Raw genomic sequence first — 23319 nt, forward strand, 5'->3', positions numbered from 1 at the left:
GTCAGTTTGTTGAAATCCTCTTGGAGGACATTGAGTGGTTATTCCCTTCCTGTTTGGCCTTTGACTGTGTGACTGGATTGCTGATCTCTTTGTCGAGGTTCCTTGCAGGATTTTACCTCTCCTGAAATAACCCTCTATGTGTAGCCTGTCCCTCCCCAACTAAGCACTCTTTTTACCAGGTCAATGCTGTACTGTAGGATAACTTTCCCCTCAAAGCAGCGGAGGCGGCATTTGCATGTTCCTCCCTTCCCTCAGGGTGTTCGCTTCCTGAGCCCTCAGTCTCCCTGTGCTGCCCCTCCTGGTCCTGCCCTCATTATGGGAGGCAGACCAAGCTCCCAAGAAACTCCCTAGGTTGTATGATGGGGCATTTATCTGTTTGTTGCATCTATTAATCTTGTTTCCTTTGTCCAACATGAGTGCCATTTCTGTTTTGCTGAAACATGGGTTGAGAATCCTGTCCTGGGATGTGGGAAAGCGAGGCCCCCACATCTGTTCTTGTTAGGCCCCCATCAGGGGACTTGGGCAGTGTTCCTGTTATCTGCTCAGATCCCAAGACTGTAAGAGTACTTGTTTACTGAAAGGGTATAAGTACAGATGTTTGTTTGATATTTTGTTTGTCTGCCTTGGTATAATTATTTGTTCATGTAAATGTGGAAGTCTGTGAGAAAAAAAGGAAACATTTAATTTATTTAAGGCTGAGTGCTCTGACAGATAGCAACATCCCCCCCCCCCGCCAGTGGCCACTGGGATTCCTTTTTCCCAGGGGTGCTTGCTCTCTGTCAGAGGGGGAATCGGCCTGCCTAACTAATAACATTTCTGTCTATGTTTATTAATTTTGTAAAGTTGTAACAACTGTGGTCCAAAGAGGTTTAAAGCAGGGACCAAATTCTAAAGTTGACTATTTACAAGAAGGAAGCTTGAGCTGGCAAAGTCACCAAGTCTGCCCAGAAAGCTCAGAAAACTAAATAAATCTTATTTCTGACACCTGCCACCACCCAGTCTTAATCAGTGGTGGAGGAACGGTCTCAGAAGTGTTTGTCTCAGTTGGCCATTTGAGTTTAATATGGGTAATTATTACAATACATTGTAAAACCTTTAGAAGAAAAGGAAAATATTTTGTGGGCCACTTGGTCCTTGTGTGTGTGTGGCAGCTCTTAAGTTATTACTTTTTAAAATCAGTACTTTTTAATGGAAACACATTCAAGCAGAGGGACTTTTCAGAGAGGTCAGGGAGTCTGATTGCAGTGTAAGGGTCACAGGTTTCCCCACGCCACCTTCGCTGGCAGGAAGCAAGCGCTTTTCCCAGTAGGAACAGAGAGTGGACTGCCATATGAAAACACCTCGGTGGGAGCACCTCCTTCGCCACCTGGGACCCGCGCCACACTCCCTGCCTCCGCCCACCTGGCGTCCATCCCCTCCAGGGGTTGTTTTGAGTAGCTGGAGGTGGTGGTGAAGAGGGAAATTCCCTTGTGACCCCCTGCACCCCAATAAGACCCAAGAACCCCCGGAAACTCCTTGGACACTTTCACCGTGTTCTGCTAGGGGGCTTAAAGGCGTGTTCTGTTAGGGGACTTAAAGGCTGCAGCTAGAAATCCCCCCATTCCCCTTTTCAGGCTTATCAGAAACTGAGATCTTTATCTCTAGGAAGAATGTGGCAGTTTGAATTTCAAGCGGCTGGAGGCCTGGGAACAGGGTGCTGGGCCTGCTCCCTCCTCCCTCTGCCTTTTCTAAATATTTTAAAATAATGGAAGGTTTGAGGCATGGTTATGCATTTTTGAAGGACATAGAAAGAAGGTTTGAAGGCTAATTTGAAATTGTGAAATTTGTGAAGGTTTGTGTATGTGAAGAGAAGGGGAATAGAGAAAGGGTTGAAAGAAAGGAAAGGCCAGCAGCAAATAGGAAGGAATTAGTATGCCTATTTTAGGAAGCAGGGGCGCTGGAAGACAGCATGTCCTGGCAGGTTACCTAGAGAAGCAAAAGGGGAGACTCAGACCCCAAGGATCTTTAACTTAGAGGAAGAGGACTGACAGGGCTAGGGCTACTTTCCATTAAGCCCCCAGGAGTCCAGGGTAACCTTACAAGTTGGGGGCAGACCTGTTAGTTTCCTGGTGGACATTGGGGCAGCCTATTCAGTCTTGACAGAGTCAATGGGACCCGTTACCTCTAAGAAGACATCAGTCTAGGGAGCCACCGGACAAATTGCCTGTTTTCCTTGGACATCAAAGAGGACTGTGGACCTCAGAAGGAACACGGCAACACATTCATGTCTGGTCATGCCAGAATGCCCCTACCCCCTAGTTGGACGTGACCTCCTACAGAAGCTATAAGCCACCATATAATTTGAGGGGGACGGAGTGGGAATTCCTAGGGGCAGTTGGATACTATCACCTGTGGATACCCAGGTTTGCAGAGATTGCTAAACCTCTATACTCAAGTACTGGGGGTGTTGGAGACGGGGTGTAAGCTGACGCAGTGTTCCTGACTTGTTTTGATCTAACTTGTTTTGATGGCACATTCCTATTGTCAGCAGATGAGTAGAATAGAGAGACCTTTCATAGTTTATCAAAAGTCTGTAAATATTTACCGAGAACTTGGCCTCCTGCTTTATCTTAGAGATTAAGAAGAACAGAGAGTACATTCCTCTTTGTTGACCTCCTATTCAGTATTTGTGTATAAAAGGCATTACGCGGTTAATAAAGCGAGCTGCAGTAGCTCAACGGCTTGCAGAGCCGCAGTCGATCAATAACTACCTGCAGACTCCTCCCGATCCCGCTGTCCTGTCTTTCTTTCTTTTCTCAATTCCCACTTCCCTACCTCAGCCCAGTTCAACCTGTCAGGCTGGTCCCTGACACTGGGGGAACGCAGCCGCTGAACTGGACCGAAGTGGAACAACGGGCCTTTGAGGAGCTAAAGAAGGCTCTCGTCTCAGCACCTGCCCTAGCCTTGTCAGACGTCACGAAGCCCTTCCACCTCTACGTGAGTGGGGTAAGGGGCATTGCCAAAGGGGTTCTCACTCAGACTCTAGGTCCCTGGAAGAGACCTGTGGCCTATCTGTCTAAGAGATTAGACCCTGTGGCAGCAGGGTGGCCAGCGTGCCTTTGGGCAGTGGCTGCCACAGCATTGCTGGTAAAGGAGGCAGATAAGCTGACTCTGGGCCAGGAACTAGCCCTGACAACACCCCACGCTGTGGAGGCCCTCCTTCGAGGTGCTCCGGAGAGATGGATGTCAAACACCAGGATCACCCAATGCCAAGCTCTTCTCCTGGACCAGCCCCGTATCCTGTGCCATAAGACACTGGCCATCAATCCTGCCAGCCTGCTTCCAGATGATGATCCAGAGGAACCCATTCATGACTGCACAGAGGTAACAGACGCAGTACAAACAGCTCGCCCAGACCTGACAGATGTCCCGCTGTCATCACCAGACCAAGTACTGTTCACGGATGGGAGCAGTTATGTTCAGGATGGGATCTGATATGCAGGAGCAGCGGTAGTCACCCTGGACCACACAATTTGGTCACAGTCTCTGAACAGGGGGACATCAGTACAAAAAGCCGAACTTTTGGCCTTAATCCAGCCCCTTCGATGGGGACACAGTGCCATCCCCCGGGAAAGAGGGCTACCAACTTCAGCCAGAAAGGACATTAAAAATAAGGAAGAGGACTGCTGTGCGGGAGCCATGGCGGCCTTTGAGGTGGCGGCGGCGGCGGGACCAGCGGCTCTGGCCTCGGGCGCCCCAGCCGTCCCGGCGGCTGCGAGGGGGGCCGCCGCCGCCTCGGGCTTGTGGAGACCACCTGGACGGCTGAGGGGCAGCGGGCCTCAGCCCGCGGCGGCGAAGCAGCAGCCTGCGGGTCTGGTGCCGCCGGCTGGGGAGTTGATCCAGCCGTCGGTGAGTGAGCTGTCCCGGGCCGTGCGGACCAACATCCTGTGCACTGTGCGCGGGTGCAGCAAGATCCTGCCCAACAGCCCCACGCTCAACATGCACCTGGTCAAGAGCCACCGCCTGCAGGATGGCATAGTAAATCCAACAATAAGAAAAGATTTGAAAACTGTACCAAAATTCTACTGTTGTCCAATTGAAGGATGTCCTAGAGGCCCTGACAGGCCATTTTCTCAATTTTCTCTCGTAAAACAGCACTTTATGAAAATGCACACTGAAAAGAAGCATAAATGTAGTAAGTGCAGCAATTCATATGGCACTGAATGGGACTTGAAAAGACATGCAGAGGATTGTGGCAAGACCTTCCAGTGCACATGTGGCTGTCCCTATGCAAGTAGAACTGCATTACAGTCCCACATCTACCGAACTGGCCATGAGATCCCTGCAGAGCACAGGGACCCACCTGGTAGGAAAAGAAAAATGGAAAACTGCCTGCACAACCAGAAGTTGTCCAATAAGACCATTGAATCCTTGAGCAACCAACCAACCCCGAGACCAGACACTCAAGAATTAGAAACTTCAGAAATAAAGCTAGAAGCTTCTTTTGAAGACTCTTGTGGCTCTAATGCCAGAAAGCAGACTCTTACAACAGCTCCAAAATATCCTCAGAAATTGCTTTTACCAAAGCCCAAAGTGGCTTTGGTTAAACTACCTGTTATGCAGTTTTCTCCCATGCCTGTCTTTGTGCCTACAGCTGACTCCTCGGCCCAGCCTGTAGTGTTAGGTGTTGATCATCAGGGCTCTGCCTCCGGTGCTGTGCACTCACTGCCCTTGTCAGTAGGAACTCTGATTCTTGGCCTTGATTCAGAAGCCTGCTCTCTTAAGGAGAGCCTTCCTCTTTCAAAAGTTATAAATCCTGTTGCTGTTGAGCCAATTAGTACAGGTGTTCAAGTGAACTTGAGTAAAAATTCATCTAGTCTGTCAGGAGCCAAGAGTTGGTCAAAGGATTAACTCTGACCTTACTTCAGTAAGTTACTGAAACAGAAACTCACAGAAACCAGGCCCACTTCCTCTTGCCTGAGGACAAAGCATTCCTTCTGTAGCTGCCCTTCAACCGCCACACCCTTTATCTATAGTCAGCACCCTTTACGACTTTAGCCAATTATCTAAGTCCACATGACCCGTTCAGCCCCCACCCCTCCTAGGCATCTCCCCTACTAGAAACCACATATAAGGAACACTGTAAGAATAAAATTTCGAGGCTTGATCAGAAACCCGTTTGTCTTGCCTCCATTCTTTGCGACCCTTGTCTGTCTCTCATTCTCTTACGTGCGCTGCCTTGGTACCCCTGTTAGAAGACCCCGCTGGCCGGGGCATTTCTGGCGCCCAACGTGAGGCCCGAGGGTCGGCTCTCCGGGGAACATCTGCACATCGGTCCGGCCGGACACCCTCTTGAGTCGCCGCGGAACTCGCCGTGAGTGAAGACTCGTCCCTTGATCGCCGCGGAGCTGCCCGTCCGTGAGTATGATCGCAGTTGAGTTTTGCAGATGATCTTTTCAGACAAAGATTTAAGAGTGAATTCCTTGTGAGAACGAATTTTTATGCCCCTTGACAAATTTCCTACACTTTGAGCTTCTCGTTTCAACCTCCAGTCCGCTAATAAGCACTCATCTCGCCAATCCGGGAAGAGTTAAGGGTACCACGATCTGGCTGAGCGAGAACTCTGAATCACCCTGAGGAGTATTTTGTCTCTGGTTGGTTCCTCGTCACGTCTCTCGCAAACCAGTTCGCTTTGTCTTAGTGGTCGTTAACCTGGCATGGGGCTTATACATCCCGACCTATGATACGCGAGCAGGGGCCTTTGGGCAAACGGAGATCGTTGACGAGACAACTGTCCTAGGCACAACGGAAACTCAGGGCTGACCTGGTACGGGGTTTATACGTCCCAGAGGCTTACACGGAGGAGGCAAAATTGAGAAGCTCCCACGTCAACATGGGCACCTCTCTCAGTTCTCATGAGGTATTCCTCGGTGGGCTCAAGGAGTCCCTCAGGACGCGAGGAGTAAGGGTAAAAAGAAAGGACCTTAGACATTTCTTTTATTTTATTCATGAAACATGTCCCTGGTTTCCACTAGAGGGCACCATCGATTCAAAGCGATGGAAAAGAGTGGGCGACGCCCTTCAGGATTATTATGAGACTTTTGGCCCCGAGAAGATTCCTATATCCGCTTTCTCTAATTGGAAACTTATACATGATATTCTTAAAGTTCATCCTCTAGATCCTGATATAAAAGATATAATAAAAACAGGAGAGACAGTATTAAAAGATAGTTCCCGCCCGCCCTCGGCTTGTCCGTCGGTCACGGTAAATATGCCAGAAGACCCACCTCAAAAGGATCTTATGGAAGAAATCAAAGAAGCTCATCCTACCCCTAGCACTAAGGTCCCCGGTATCTATCCCTCACTTAAAGGTTTAAATAAGACCCCCTTCGATGATAAACTCTCCCCGGAAGATCAAGAAACCCTTGATGAACAGGCTGCTCATTGCCACGACGGTGAAGATCCCTGGGGTCTCACTGCTCCTGCTCTTCAAGAGCCTCCTAATAAAGCTTACAAACTCCCACCCTACAACCCCCCCCACCTTTTACTATCCTCCTCCTTTCCGTGCTACAGCTCCAAATCTACCCTTTAATTCTGACCCCATCAGACAAGCTAAAGTCTCTCTTACCCGAGACATATCCTCTTTAAAAGAAATCCTCCAACAAAAACGTGAACACCTCCAGCTTATTAAAGAAGTCCAAGCCCTCGAGGCAGAACTTACCACCCTCTCTACTAACCTAAACCCTTCCAAAACCGTCCCAAAAAACCCAAAATCAAAAACCACCCTCCACGCATTTCCCGTCACCCGCAGTCAGGGTTCCTGCCCTACAGCCGTTGAGGAAGAAGATAACTTACTAGAAGAAGGCTCTGACTCTCAAAATCAAAATCCAGACTCAGACAATGAAGCTTCAGACACTGAAGACCCCAGCCCTAGCCAGAGTGACACATCTGAACAAAAATACCGCCGCCTTAACCTTAAACATCTTAAAGATCTTAAAGCCGCGGTCAGTAACTATGGCCCTACGGCCCCATTCACCATCGCCCTTCTCGAAAGCTGAAGTGACAAATGGCTCACACCTAATGACTGGCTATCCCTAGCCCGAGCCACGCTCTCAGGAGGTGATTGTCCTTTGGCGCACAGACTTGGTTGAAAACTGCCGAGAAACAGCCCAACGCAATAATGAAAGTAAAAACTCCCGCTCGTGGACCAGAGACAAACTTCTTGGCCGACCCCCCTATGAAACCAATGAAGTCCAGGCCCAATTTCCCCCTGGCTTACTAGCCCAAATCCAAGTCGCCGGTCTTAAGGCTTGGCGCCGTCTCCCCCCCAAGGGCTCTGCCACCACCTCGCTAGCCAAAATTCGCCAAGGAGCTGGCGAGCCTTACAGTGATTGTATCAGCCGCCTCACTGACGCCGCTGAGAGATTAGTGGGGGGAGGTGAGACGGAAAGTGCCTTCGTAAAGCATCTCGCTTATGAGAATGCTAACCCTATCTGTCAAGAGACAATAAGACCTCATCGATGTGGCAATCTTTCTGATTATATTAAACTTTGCTCTGGTATAGGTACCTCCCACGCCATTGGATTGGCTATAGGAGCGGCTCTAAAAAATTTTACCCAAGAAAAACAACCGAATACACAGCAAAAAACCTGCTTTAATTGCAAACAGCCAGGACACTCCATAAAGGATTGCCCCAGTGGCTAACAACCACGGGCTCCTCCAAAGACCGCTTGCCCACGGTGCCGACGCGGTCCCCACTGGGCTAATGAATGCCACTCCAAAACGGATATCGAGGGTAAAGCCCTTCTGCCAAGGCAGGGAAACTTCTTAAGGGGCCAGCCCCCGCCCCGAACCAGGCACCGAATCAAGGGGCTGTCAGGTTCGTCCCACAACAGATCCTTCCCGCTCAGGCATCAGCTCCCTCTGCCGCGCCACCCCAGGAAGTACAGGACTGGACCTCTGTTCCGCCTCCGATACAATATTAATACCAGATCAAGGCATTCAACTTATCCCACTGAGGCCTTTGGACCCTTACCTCCAGAAACATTTGGTTTAATCTTAGGGCGTGGTAGCTCCTCCTTGGCCGGCCTTCAGGTTACCCCAGGGGTCATTGACAATGATTACACAGGACAGATCACCATTCTGGCTTCAGCGCCCTCAGGGCCCATATCCATTTCCAAAGGACAAAGAATAGCTCAGCTTATCCTACTTCCCCTGAACTCCACCAATAAAAGTTACATTCAACAACCTAGGCTGGATTCTGCCTTCGGTTCCTCTGATAGCTATTGGGTTCAACAGATCACCACTGAGAGACCACTACTCACCCTCGAATTAGACGGAAAAATTTTTAAAGGCTTAGTAGATACAGGGGCAGACGCCACGGTAATATCGACCCGATACTGGCCCCCCAGTTGGCCCTGCGAAGCCTCTGTAACACATCTTAAAGGCATTGGCCAATCTACCAACCCAAAACAGAGCGCAAAAATCCTAACCTGGAAAGATACTGAGGGTAACTCAGGGCAAGTCCAACCTTACATTGTCCCAGGACTACCTGTTAACCTATGGGGACGAGATATTCTATCTCAGTTAAAGCTCATTATGTGTAGCCCCAATGAAATTATTACCCAACAAATGCTTAACCAAGGCTTTTTACCAGGACAAGGACTAGGAAAAATAATCAAGGCATCAAACAACCACTTTCCATAACACCCAAAAATGACCGATTAGGACTAGGAAACCAAAATTTTCCATGACGGTCATTGACTTTCCTGTACCCCTCGCAGATAAGATCAAATGGAAATCTGATTCCCCTGTGTGGGTAGATCAATGGCCATTAACTAACGAGAAACTTACAGCCGCCTCAAAGTTAGTACAGGAGCAATTGGCCGCTGGACATCTAGAACCTACAACCTCTCCATGGAATACTCCAATATTCGTAATTTAAAAGAAATCTGGATCTTGGCGTCTCTTACAAGACCTTAGGGAAATTAATAAAACCATGTTCACAATGGGAGCCCTTCAACCTGGCCTCCCTTCTCCTATTGCCATTCCCATTAATCATTTTAAAATAATTATAGATTTAAAAGATTGTTTCTTCACTATCCCTCTTCACCCCCAAGACCGAGAATGTTTTGCATTCAGCCTCCCAGTCACTAATTTTAAAGGCCCTATGCTACGTTATCAATGGAAGGTTCTCCCTCAGGGCATGGCAAATAGCCCCACCTGTGTCAGAAATTTGTCGCACAGGCCGTAGACCCCCGCAGGCCTCAATGGCCCTCTATCTATATCATTCATTACATGGATGACATCCTATTAGCAGGGGCTGCCCCCTTCGAGGTACTTAAACGTAGTCAGGAATTAAATCATCGACTTTCCTCTCTCGGATTACAAATTGCCCCAAACAAAATTCAACTAAAAGACCCTTACTATTATCTCGGCTTTGAACTAAACTCAAACAAAATCACCACACAAAAAATTCAACTCAAAACATCCCATTTACAAACCCTCAATGACTTTCAAAAGTTCCTAGGTGACATTAACTGGCTCAGGCCTTATCTTAAACTAACAACAGAAGAACTAAAACCCCTCTTCGATACATTACAAGGAGACTCTAATCCTTTATCCCCTCGCCAACTCTCTCCAGAGGCAGAAAAAACACTCCACATCATAGAAACAGCCATTCAACAACAACAAATCACATTCATATCCTATAATAAACCCTTTATGCTCATCATCTGCCCGACACCCCACACCCCTACGGGAGTCCTATGGCAAGACAACCCCCTCTTATGGATCCACCTACCCTCTTCCCCGTCTAAGGTTCTTACTACATATTCCTTGTTAGTTACTAAACTCATAAAATTAGGTAGAGAAAAAAGCCGCCTATATTTCGGCAGAGATCCTGACCAACTTATTCTCCCCTACACCAAGGAACAAATAAACTGGCTTTCACAAAATGAAGATGATTGGATTATATCCCTCTCTTCATTTCAGGGTAATATTGATAATCACTACCCCTCTCATAAACTCCTTCAATTTACCCGACTACATCCATTCATCTTCCCTAAAGTAACCTCCATCACCCCTTTAAAAGAGGCTTCCTTGGTTTTCTCTGATGGGTCCTCCTCCGGCATTGCGGCATACGTCATAGACTCACAGTGCTACAGCACTAAATCCCCATTCCAATCTGCCCAGCTTGTAGAACTTTTTGCCATTTTACAGATTTTTAAAATCCTAAATAATACCCCCTTCAATCTCTATACAGACAGTGCCTACATAGCACTTTCAGTCCCTTTACTTGAAACAGTCCCCTATATTAAACTGTCTACTAATGCTGTCCCTCTCTTTCACCAACTTCAATCCCTTATCCTGAAAAGACAAACTCCCTTCTACATTGGGCATTTAAGAGCTCATACCGACCTCCCCGGCCCCCTCTCCCAAGGTAATTCACTCGCAGATAAAAACACCCGCCTGATATGTTCCCTCACCATAAATTCTGTTACTAAGGCCGAGCACTGTCATGCTCTCCATCACCTTAATGCCCATACGCCCCGCCTTTTATTTAAAATTACCAGAGAACAAGCCAGACAGATTGTTAAAAACTGCCCAGGATGTGTTACCCTCCTGCCACTCCCTCATCTAGGGGTTAATCCAAGAGGTCTACTCCCCAATGAAATATGGCAAATGGACGTTACCCATATCTCTGAGTTTGGCAATCTCAAATATGTCCACGTAACCATTGATACCTATAGTGGATTCATCTTCGCCACTCTCCATAGCGGCGAAGCTTCTAAAAATATCATAGCACATGTCCTTCAGTGTAGCACCACTATAGGTAAACCTCAAAAAATTAAAACAGACAACGGGCCTGGATATACCTCCCAAGCATTCCAAAACTTCTGTCATCAATTCCAAATCAAACATGTCACTGGCATTCCCTATAACCCTCAAGGGCAGGGAATAATAGAGCGAGCTCATCAAACCCTTAAAAATACCATAACTAAACTCAAAACAACCAACATTTATCCTACAAAAGGCTCTCCCCGCAATATCCTTAATCACGCATTATTTACCCTCAATTTTCTACAGCTAGATAGCAACGGAAAATCTGCTGCAGACCGTCTTTGGCACCAAGAAACAAAAAATCAATATGCTAAGGTTATGTGGAAAGATCCATTAACCTCTAAGTGGCATGGTCCTGATCCAGTCCTCATTTGGGGACGCGGATCCGCCTGTGTTTATGATACACAAGAGGAAGGACCGCGATGGCTACCCGAACGCCTCGTCGAGCCAATTAACCCCCCAAAAGAAAAATAATCTCGCATCCAGGGAAATTATCCCTGAGGCAAACTTATCTTCTCTCTACAGGTCATGAAAGCAATTACTGAAGTCCTACTACTAATCCTAATACCAATAACCAACGGCAGTTTTGGACCTCCGGTTGACCATGAGAAACTAATCTTAAAACTATTTGGTAATCCCTGTGACGGTAAGAAGGGCAACAGTGGAGTAACACCCACCTCTTATACATGAACAGTTGATTGTGGCAGTAAAACTGCTTTCTTAATCTATGAGAGCCAAATAGGGGGAGGATTCAAGCAAGGATGGAGATGTGTTGGGAAGCCCAAGGTTATACCTACAATTGAGGGCAAACCAGGGCAAGTGTCCCAGTAATTGCCAACACGTCACAGAACTCCACTCGACCTGCTACAACAGTGTCCAGCAGTGTACCCACACAGATGGTAATATATATCTAACAGCCATTCTCCAGAAAACTAAACTAGGAACCATGGGAGGTGAGCTTGATTTCTCCAGCTCAACAGGACACACTAAATATGCCCAAGCCTCCTGCCTTGGCGAGGTTGGAAGAGATACTTGTTGGCCGCCACAAGCACCTATTCATATACCTGATGGTGGTGGGCCAACAGAGAGAGTAAGAGAATCCATAGTTCAAAAACAAATTGAAGAAATTATTAAACTCATGTATCCTCCCCTCTAATACCATCCATTAGCTCTCCCAAAACCTCGGGATATAGATCTTGATACCCAGACAAATAACATCCTAGAAGCCACTCTCACAGCTTTAAATGCTTCCAACCCTCACCTTGCTGGAGACTGCTGGCTATGCATGACTCTTGGAACCCCCATGCCCACAGCTATTCCTGCACCCAATCCCTCCATCACTAAAGGTACCAATTGTAGTCTTAATGTCCCCTTCAGGGTTCAACCTGTAGGTTTCAACCTTTCTATCTGATATCAAAGAACATTCCAAAATAACAGTTATGATCTAGATGTGGGATTTATAACCTTTTCTAACTGCTCCAAAATCACTAACTACTCTGAGCCCCTATGTCCTGCCCCCGGGCAAGTTTTCCTTTGTGGCAATAATCTAGCCTATACAGCCCTGCCAACAAATTGGACTGGACTTTGCTTACAAGCTAACATTCTCCCAGACATCTCCATTATTCCAGGGGATGAGCCTGTTCCCTTACCCAGTCTTGATTACATTGCTGGGCGTAGTAAACGGGCTGTCCAATTCATCCCCTTACTCGTTGGTCCAGGGATCTCTGGAGCCGTAGCTTCCGGCACAGCAGGTCTAGGAGTAGCAATACACTCCTACACAAAACTCTCTAATCAATTAATTGATGATGTCCAAGCTCTTTCAGGGACCATTAGTGATCTTCAGGACCAAATTGATTCTTTAGCAGAAGTCGTATTACAAAATAGAAGAGGGTTAGATTTACTCACGGCAGAACAGGGAGGGATATGTTTGGCTCTACAGGAACGATGCTGCTTCTACGCCAACAAGTCTGGCATCGTCCGAGACAAGATCAAGAAGCTACAAGAAGACCTCGTCAAGAGATGAAAAGAGCTATTTGAGAACCCGCTCTGGAGTGGACTTAATGGACTGCTCCCCTACCTCCTCCCCATCCTTGGTCCCCTTGTTGGTTTTCTCCTTATTCTTACATTTGGCCCTTGGGCATTTAGAAAAATAACCGACCTCGTAAAACAGCAAATAGATTCAGCTTTAGCAAAACCCATTCAGATTAATTATTAACGCCTGGAAATGGCCGATAGGTGGGACTCGGTTTACCAAGAGCGCGAGCACCTCCGGACCCAGACTTGCTCCTTCCCTACGGGGACAGCATCTTAACCAGAGGGATGCTTACCTACGCTCTAGCCAGAGCCAGAGGTATGGGTATTGAACCGAGTGCAGAGCAAAGCATTGCAAGGGAAGGTCGGGACATTTTTCCAACCTCCTCTGGATTTCCCTGAGAGTATACCTGGTTTGCATAGAGGTTGACATCGATAAAAATAATGGCTCTGCCTCTCCTCCCCAAAAGATGTCAAGAGCCACACACGGTGGGTGTGCAAAGCCCACGGGAGTAACCAGGTCAATGTCTCCTCAGTCGATTAATGCCCACTCCCGTTTCTTAAACAGAAAGGGAGGAGATGTCAGGAGCCAAGAGTTGGTCAAAGGATTAACTCTGACCTTACTTCAGTAAGTTACTGAAACAGAAACTCACGGAAACCAGGCCCACTTCCTCTTGCCTGAGGACAAAGCATTCCTTCTGTAGCCGCCCTTCAACCGCCACACCCTTTATCTATAGTCAGCACCCTTTACGACCTTAGCCAAATTATCTAAGCCCACATGACCCGCTCAGCCCCCACCCCTCCTAGGTATCTCCCCTTCTAGAAACCACATATAAGGAACACTGTAAGAATAAATTTTTGAGGCTTGATCAGAAACCTGTTTGTGGGGGGAAAAAATGGCGACGGAATAGAGTCCTGTTTGGAGTCTGGTCCTGGGGCGGAGAGTAGGAGCAACAGAGGTTCGCAGGGGGATTGTATATTGGCAAGCCAAGGGACAGCTAAACTACAGGAGAAGGCGGGGGAATGCTGGCCAGGGCTCCCCTGACCGTGCAGCACCCACGGGGGCTGGGTCTCCTCCTGGAGCTGCGGGCTCACCAGGCGCCTCGCCATCTTGCAAGGAAAGGAGGACTTTATTGGAAACCTGACTTTCCGCGACAACTGCAAACACTGAACAGCTGCGAGTACCAGAACACCGGTCCCCTATCAGCGCAAACATTCGGATTCAAAGGAACTCTTCACTGCACCACGGAAAGGTCAGATTTCGCCTGAAATAAGGTGTGGTTTCTAATCCCCTTGGTGGGAGGGAAGCGCGCGAGCCGCAAGACCGGCAGGAAGCGGGAGGTCTGTGCCTAGAAAAATCGGTGGCAGTTGGAACTGCCGTGATCTGTGAATGTGGAAGGGGGTCCTCTGAGCTGCTAACTGAAGTGACCTCTTAAAAGCAACTCATTTTAATCTGACGAGGAGGATCAGACTAAGAATTTTCAAAGGAGAGCAGGCGACCTAGTCTGGCGCACAGACCCACTGTCCGCACACTTGGGCTCTTTCTGACTCTGATTTTAAGCCCAATACATAGGAAATCCCAGGTGGAAAAACCCTGAAAGACTGCAGGGGGAAGTTGTTTTTTCGGAACCTGGGAACAGAGCTGGGTGTGACCATCGGAGAGGCAGCTCTGAGGCACACACCTCCACAAACCGGTAGTGAGTGCCATAGAGGGGGAAAAAAAAAAAAGCTAGAGAGGCCCGGAAGTCAATTCAGAAACACTGCCACCCAGGGGCTGAAATGTTAATTATCTCTGGTGTAATCAAAAATAAATATGAGAAATTAAGACACGGCCGGCTCAAAAAGCAGGACTGGCTTACAAAACTGAGAAGCAGTGGAACGAAGCTGAACTGAAATACCACCTAGACTGGGAAACAGGCATACCAAACAGAATATTAGAGGAAGTGAATGACAGCCGCTACTGCACATTTTAGTCTTCCTATTTTTTAATTTTTAATTCCTTTTTCAATTTAAAAAAAAAAATTTTTATTCTAATTTTTTTATTTTCATTTTTTGCATCTTTTACTTAAGAAACTAAATTTTTTTCTTTTTCCTCACTCGATTTTCACCTTTTTAATTATTACATTTTTATTTTCAATCAGCATTATTATTACTATTATTTTACTTTTTTTTTAATGTCATTTGATTTTCCCTTTCTTGTATTTTGGGATTAGTGTCCTACATTGTATTTGCATCTTTCCCTTACCCTATCTCAACGCTAACATTTTGCCATCACTCTCCTCCTAACCTTTCCCCTTTTGGTCTCCTGTTTTTCTTAACCCTTTCTGGCTATAGATTTTCCCTACTTTTTCAGTTTACCCTCTGCTAAAATTTCACCCTACTTATATATCTAATTCCCAACCCCCTGCTCCAAATCCATACATACCTCTCTCTACGCTACCTTAAAAAAATTATTTTTCTCTCTGGCCTTTTGTTGTTGTTTGCTTGAATGTTGATTAGATTGAATTTTTATGCTTTTTTATGAGATTGTTTTGATTATTCTTTTTGTTTGTTTGGTTGGTTCTTTTGTTTGCATTGTTTTTGTTTGTTTTTTACTTTTGTTTTCCCTTGCCTCACTTGATATTAGTTGGTGCTGCAGTTTGTATTAATCTCCAGGCTCATGTTGCTGGAATTTGCTGGGATTAGTGGTTGTTCTAGTGGAGTCTACTCCCCATATATAATAATTTGTTCCCCTTTTCTCTCTTAGTATTGTTCTTGTCTCTCTTACTTTTTTTTCTTTTCCTTTTTTTTCTGCTCTTTTCCCAAGTTCAGATTCACACTCTTTTTTTTTTGTTCTTTCTTTTTACTCTCCCTCTTCCACTTCTATACCCTAATTTGTCTTTCTCTGGTGGTTACCTTTATTGGAGGTTATTAATATCGTGAATACAATTCAGTTCAGTGCCTTGTGTGTTGTGCCTGGTTGTGTTGTATTTTGTACCTTTAAATCAACACCAGAGAGAGAGAACTATATAACCAGACATCCGGAGAAGAGAGACCATGGGGAGACAAAGAAACAGCCCCCATAGGAAAGAGAAGCAGGCATCACCAGAAAAGGAAGTAAACGAATTAGAGGCAAACAACCTATCAGAGAAAGAATTCAGAGAAATGGTCGTAAGGTGGCTGAAAAGGATGGAAGAGAAATTCGACAATATGAGTAAGAACCAAGAGGAAATGAAGAAGAACCAAGAAGAAATGAAAAATGACATCGCTGCTGTAAAGAACTCAATAGAAAGCATCAAGGGTAGACTAGAAGAAGCAGAGGACCGCATAAGTGAGCTAGAAGACAAGATGGAAAAAAATACCCAATTACAACAGCTTCTAGAAACAAAAATTAGAAAGCATGAGGAGAGCCTAAGGGAACTTCGGGACAACACAAAACAAAACAACATCAGGATAATAGGGGTACCAGAAGGAAAGGAAACGAAGCAAGGAATAGAAAACCTGTTTGAAGAAATAATAACAGAAAACTTCCCTGATATAGGGAAGAAAAAACCCACACAAATCCAAGAAGCTCACAGAGTTCCAAGCAAAATGAACCCCAAAAGACCGACACCAAGGCACATTATAATTAAGTTGGCAAACACCAACGACAAAGTAAGAATCTTAAAAGCGGCCAGAGAGAGACAGACAGTTACATACAAAGGAACTCCCATCAGACTAGCAACTGATTTCTCAACAGAAACTCATCAGGCCAGAAGGGAATGGAATGAAATATACAAAGTCATGCAAAGGAAGGGTCTCAATCCAAGAATACTGTACCCAGCAAGGCTATCAATCAAAATTGAAGGTGAAATCAGGAGCTTCACAGACAAAAAAGGGCTAAGGGAGTTTATCACCACCAAACCAGCAATGAAAGAAATGCTAAAGGGTCTGCTGTAAAAAAAAAAAGAAAGAAAGAAAGAAAGAAAGAAATAGGAAGCAAAGAAGGAACACAGGGGTATAGAATAAAAATTGCAACAAATAAGTGCCTATCAATAATAACTTTAAATGTAAATGGATTGAATGCCCCAATCAAAAGACACAGGGTAACAGTTTGGATAAGAAAACAAAACCCATATATCTGCTGTCTACAGGAAACCCACCTCAAAAAAAAAGGACGCATACAGACTGAGAGTAAAGGGATGGAAAAAGGTTTTCCAGGCGAATGGAAATGAAAAAAAAAAGCTGGGGTAGCAATACTTATATCTGACAAATTAGATCTCAAAGTGAAGGACATTACAAGAGATAATGAAGGCCACTTCATAATACTAAAGGGAGAAATCCAACAAGAAGAAATAACTCTGGTAAACATATATGCACCCAATACAGGAGCACCAAGATACATTAAAAAACTCCTGGAAGATATCAAAGGAGAGATTGACAGCAATACAATCATAGTAGGAGACTTCAATACCCCACTATCACCATTGGACAAATCCTCTAAACAAAAAATCAGCACAGAAACATCAATCCTAAATGACTCACTAGACCAGATGGAATTAATCGACATCTTCAGAACATTTCACCCCAAAGCCACAGAATATACATTCTTCTCAAGTGCACATGGGTCATTTTCAGGACATAGGCACATGTTAGGACATAGGCAAAGTCTCTCCAAATTCAAGAAGATAGAAATCATATCAAGTATCTTCTCAGATCACAGTGGCATAAAACTGGAAATCAACTACAATAAAAACAACCCAAAGAAATCAAACACATGGAGACTAAACAGCATGCTATTAAACCATGACTGGGTTACCAAAGACATCAAGGAAGAAATAAAAAACATCATGGCAACAAACGACAATGAAAACACAACAATCCAAAATCTATGGGACACAGCGAAAGCAGTCCTGAGAGGGAAGTTCATAGCTCTACAAGCCTACTGCAAAAAACAAGAAACAATGGTAATAAATTACCTAACCTAAAAACTCAAAGTGTTAGAGAGAGAGCAACAAGAAAAGCCCAGTGTAAGCAGAAGGAAAGAAATAATGAAGATCAGAGCGGAGATAAACGACATAGAGACCAAAGAAACAATACAAAAGATCAACAAAACCAAGAGCTGGTTCTTTGAAAGGATAAACAAGATTGATGAACCTCCAGCCAGGCTCACCAAGAAGCAAAGAGAGAGGACTCAAATAAACAAAATCAGAAATGAAAGAGGTGAAATAACAACAGACCCCGACGAAATACAAAGGATTGTTACAAAATACTACAAACAACTCTATTCCAACAAACTGGACAACCTGGAGGAAATGGACATATTCCTAGACAAATACAACCTTCCAAAACTCAATCAGGAAGAATCTAAACAGCTCAACAGGCCAGTAACTATGGAAGAAATTGAAGCAGTCATCAAAAAGCTTCCGGCAAACAAAAGCCCGGGACCAGACGGCTTCACAGGAGAGTTTTACCAAACTTTCAAGGAAGAACTAAAACCTATCCTCCTCAGACTATTCCAAAAAATTCAAGAGGAAGGAACACTTCCAGGCTCCTTCTATGAAGCCAGCATCACCCTAATACCAAAACCAGATAAAGACAACACAATGAAAGAGAACTACAGACCAATATCCCTCATGAACATAGATGCCAAAATCCTCAACAAAATCCTAGCAAATCGGCTCCAGCAATACATCAGAAAGATCATACATCATGACCAAGAAGGATTTATCCCAGGAATGCAAGGATGGTACAATATCTGCAAATCAATAAATGTGATACATCACATAAACAAATTGAGAGATAAAAATCACATAGTCATATCAATTGATGCAGAAAAAGCATTTGACAAAATCCAACACCCTTTCTTGATAAAAACTCTCAACAAGGTGGGAATAGAAGGATCATACCTCAACATAATAAAAGCCATATATGATAAACCCACAGCAAACATCATACTCAATGGGCAAAAACTAAAACCATTTCCCCTAAGAACAGGAACAAGACAGGGATGCCCACTCTCACCACTCCTGTTTGACATAGTACTGGAAGTATTAGCTATCGCAATTAGGCAAGAAGAAGAGATAAAAGGCATCCAAATTGGAAAAGAAGAAGTGAAGCTGTCCTTATTTGCAGATGACATGATATTGTACATAAAAAACCCAAAAGATTCCATAAAAAAACTAATAGAATTAATAAATGAATTCGGCAATGTAGCGGGATACAAAATCAACGCCAAGAAATCTATGGCATTTCTATACACCAATAGTGAACTTACAGAAAGAGAGACTAAAAAAGCAATCCCATTTACCATCGCACCAAAAAAATTAAGATACCTAGGAATAAACTTAACTAAGGAGGTAAAAGACCTATACGCGGAAAACTACAGGACACTGAAAAAAGAGATAGAGCAAGACGTAAACAGATGGAAGAACATACCATGTTCATGGATTGGTAGAATCAACATCATTAAAATGTCCATACTACCCAAAGCAATCTACAGATTCAATGCACTCCCCATCAAAATACCAACAGCATATTTCACAGACCTAGAAAGAACTCTCCAAAAAATCATCTGGAATAAAAAAAGACCCCGAATAGCTGCAGCAATCCTGAGAAAGAAGAATAAAGTAGGAGGGATAAAGAATAAAGAAGAATAAATAAAGAATAAATGAAACATATGGTCTATCTTTGAAAATGTAATACAGCTTGAAATCAAATACAGATTTCAAGCTGTATTACAAAGCCACTGTTCTCAAAACAGCCTGGTACTGGCAGAAGAACAGACATATAGATAAATGGAACAGAATAGAGAATCCAGATATCGACCCAAACCACTATGCTCAATTAATATTTGACAAAGGAGGCATGAACATACAATGGAGTCAAAACAGTCTCTTCAATAAATGGTGTTGGGAAAATTGGACACACACATGCAAAAAAATGAAACTAGATCACCAACTTACACCATACACAAAAATAAACTCAAAATGGATACAGGACTTAAACATAAGACGGGAAACCATAAAAATACTACAGGAATCCACAGGCAACAAAATCTCAGACATATGCCAAAAGAACTTCTTCACTGACACTGCCCCTAGCACAATGGAAGCTAAAGAGAAAATTAACAAATGGGACTACATCAAAATAAAAAGCTTTTTTACAGCAAAAGAAACCATCAACAAAACAGCAAGAAAGCTCACTGCATGGGAGAACATATTTGCAAATGCCATCACTGATAAAGGTTTAATCTCCAACATCTACAGGCAGCTTATGCAACTTAATAAAAGGAAGATAAATGATCCAATTAAAAAATGGGCAACGGACCTAAACAGAATATTTTCAAAAGAAGACAGAAGGAAGGCCAAGAGACACATGAAAACATGCTCAAAGTCACTTATTATCCGAGAGATGCAAATCAAAACAACAATGAGGTACCATCTCACACCTGTCAGAATGGCTATCATCAACAAATCAACAAACGACAAGTGTTGGCGAGGATGTGGAGAAAAAGGAACCCTCGTGCACTGCTGGTGGGAATGCAGACTGGTGCAGCCACTGTGGAGAACAGTATGGAGTTTCCTCAAAAAACTGAAAATGGAACTCCCATTTGACCCAGTAATCCCACTCCTGGGAATATATCCGAAGAAACTAGAAACACCAATCAGAAAGGATATATGCACCCCTATGTTCATAGCAGCACAATTTACAATAGCTAGGATTTGGAAACAGCCTAGTTGCCCGTCAGCAGATGACTGGATCAGAAAACTGTGGTACATCTACACAATGGAATACTATGCTGCCATAAAAAAGAAGGAATTCTCATCATTTGCAGCAACCTGGATGGAATTGGAGAATATTATACTAAGTGAAATAGGCCAGTCAATGAAAGAAAAACACCACATGATCTCACTCATTTATGGATAATAAAGAACATTATAAACTGATGAACAAAAAGATAGATACAGAGACAGTAAAGCAACAAACAGACTTTCAAATTACAGGGGGAAAGTTAGGGAGAGGTGGGGGAGATAAGAAATCAAAGGAAGGACTTGTATGCATGCATATAAGCATAAACAATGGACGCAAAACTCTGGGGGGTGAGGGCATGTATGGGTGTGGGGTGGGGGGGGGGTAATGGTAAGATATGTACACATATAATACCTCAATAAAAAAAAACAAAAGAAACCCGTTTGTCTTGCCTACATTCTTTGCGTCCCTTGTCTGTCTCTCATTCTCTTAGGTGCGCCGCCTCGGTACCCCCGTTAGAAGACCCCGCTGGCCGGGGCACTAGTCCTTCACAAGAACTAGGGAACGCATGTCAAAAGAACAGCATTTCTTCAATCAATGTACAGACAGATCTGTCTTACGCCACACAACACTTTATACCTTCTGCACAGCCCTGATTCCTCTGTATCGTCTTGTTCTCAAACTGATTTGACTTTTGGTTCTCAAGTTTCCCTTCCCATTAGTGTTCATACTCAGACATTTTTGCCCAGTTCTAAGGTAACTTCATCTAGAGCTGCTCAGACTGATGCGTTTTTAGATGCCTCTTTCCAGGCAGGTGGAATCTCCAGAGAAACTCAAACCAGTGGAATGGGAAGTCCAACAGATGACCGAGTACAAATGGACCAAGCTGTAATGTGCAGAGACATTTTTGAGAGTGTCCATTCATCATACGGTATTGCTACAGACAATATTATAAGCAGCAACTTAGTAGGAGAGACTGTTACTCATGGTTTGTTACCTCAGAACCACCCTAAGACTTTAAGTCAAGATACTGAGAAATCTGCACCAGTTATAAACTTTAGTGCACAGAACAGTATGCTTCCTTCATAGAACATGACAGATAATCAGACCCAAACTATAGATTTATTAAGTGATTTAGAAAACATCTTGTCTAGTAATCTGCCTGGTCAGACACTGGACAATCGTAGTCTTCTGTCTGACACAAACACTGGACCTGATAGCCAGCTCCCATCTGGTTCAACCCAGAATCCCGCAATTGATTTTTGATATCGAAGAGTTCTTTTCGGCCTCAAATATTCAGACTCAAACTGAAGAGAGTGGAGTGGGCTTAGCAGCATGACCACTGAGCCAGTCTTAGAATCACTGGACATAGAGATCCAAACTGACTTCCTACTTGCAGACACCTCTGCCCAGCCCTACAGTTATAGGGGAAATTCTAATTTCTTAGGCCTTGAAATATTTGACACGCAGACACAGACAGATTTAAACTTCTTTTTAGACAGTAGCCCTCATCTGTCTCTGGGAAGTATTCTGAAACACTCCAGCTTTTCCATGAGTACTGATTCTTCTGACACCGAGACCCAAACTGAAGGGATCTCCGCTGCTAAAAACATATCTGCTCTAGAAAGCAAGGTTCAGTTCAATGGTATAGAAACACAGACCATGCATTCTGGCTTTGAAACCCTGGGGAGCTTGTTCTTCACCAGCAATGAAACACAAACAGCAATGGATGACTTTCTTCTTGCCGATTTGGCCTGGAACACGATGGAATCTCAGTTCAGCTCTGTAGAAACCCAGACATGTGCAGAACCACACACAGTCTCCAACTTCTAAAAGTGAAGTCCATGTGTGGAATGGCATTTACAATTTCCTTGATTTAGAAAATGGGGAGTGGAGACAACAGTATTAACTCTATTGAATGTAGTTAATATGCAGTTCTTCCGTTCTTTGAGGTTCTTTGCCTTTTGTACTTGTAAACATGAAATTTGTATATAAATGTGAGTGTATTATAAAGTGAAGATGTTGACCTAAAAAAAAAAATAAAAAAAAATAAGGAAGAGATTTTAGCCTTATTAGAGGCCATCTGGCTCCCAAAGGCAGTTGCAATGGTGCACTGCAAAGGACATCAGAAAGGGGAGACAATTGAAGCCAGAGGAAATAGAGCCGCAGACCAAACTGCCAAGGAAGCCGCCCCAAAACCAGTGGGGCCTTTACAAGTCTTGGTAACCCTACCGGACCCCGACCTACAACAGACCCCCTCCTACACCAAACAAGAGGAGGAATTGGCAGAACAGAAGCAAGCCATCAAAGGACCAGATGGTTGGTGGATGCTACCAGATGACAGACTGTTGGTCCCAGAGGCTCTAGGTCAGACGTTAGTTGCCCAGTTATACCAGGCTACCCACATAGGTGTCACCAAGACTTCTGAACTTCTGCGAGACAGGTACAATATACCAAGCTTAGATAAGATAATTAAAAGTATAGTCACTAGAAGTACTGTCTGTGCACAGGTAAATGCTAAGCAAGGTACGAGGGTCCCCCTGGGAATTCGGGTCCCAGGGAAATTCCCTAGGAGAGCATTGGGAGGTGGATTTCACAGAGAATAAGCCACCAGCGTCAGGGTACAAGTACCTGCTAGTTCTCATAGACACCTTCTCGGGTTGGGTTGAAGCATACCCCACTAAGACAGAAACTGCCTCTATAATAGTCAAGAAATTACTCCAGGAGATTATACCTAGGTTCGGGCTGCCAGTAGTC

General features: G+C 44.5%; 1 protein-coding gene across 1 annotated transcript; it reads left to right on the forward strand.

Annotated features, from left to right (window-relative positions):
- Nucleotides 1-3678: 3678 nt before the first annotated feature.
- Nucleotides 3679-22532, forward strand: LOC307101234 (ATM interactor-like; the record flags this gene model as incomplete). Its single annotated transcript, XM_079774002.1, is given in 6 exon segments — nt 3679-4840; nt 21082-21211; nt 21213-21648; nt 21652-21822; nt 21824-21880; nt 21883-22532. Coding segments are annotated over 6 exon segments (2469 nt in total). The 3' UTR covers nt 22396-22532.
- Between the last annotated feature and the right edge of the window lie 787 nt (nt 22533-23319).

The sequence above is a fragment of the Cnephaeus nilssonii genome, assembly GCF_951640355.1.
Source record: "Cnephaeus nilssonii genome assembly, chromosome: 6".
In the NCBI taxonomy this organism is placed as follows: Eukaryota; Metazoa; Chordata; class Mammalia; order Chiroptera; family Vespertilionidae; genus Cnephaeus; species Cnephaeus nilssonii.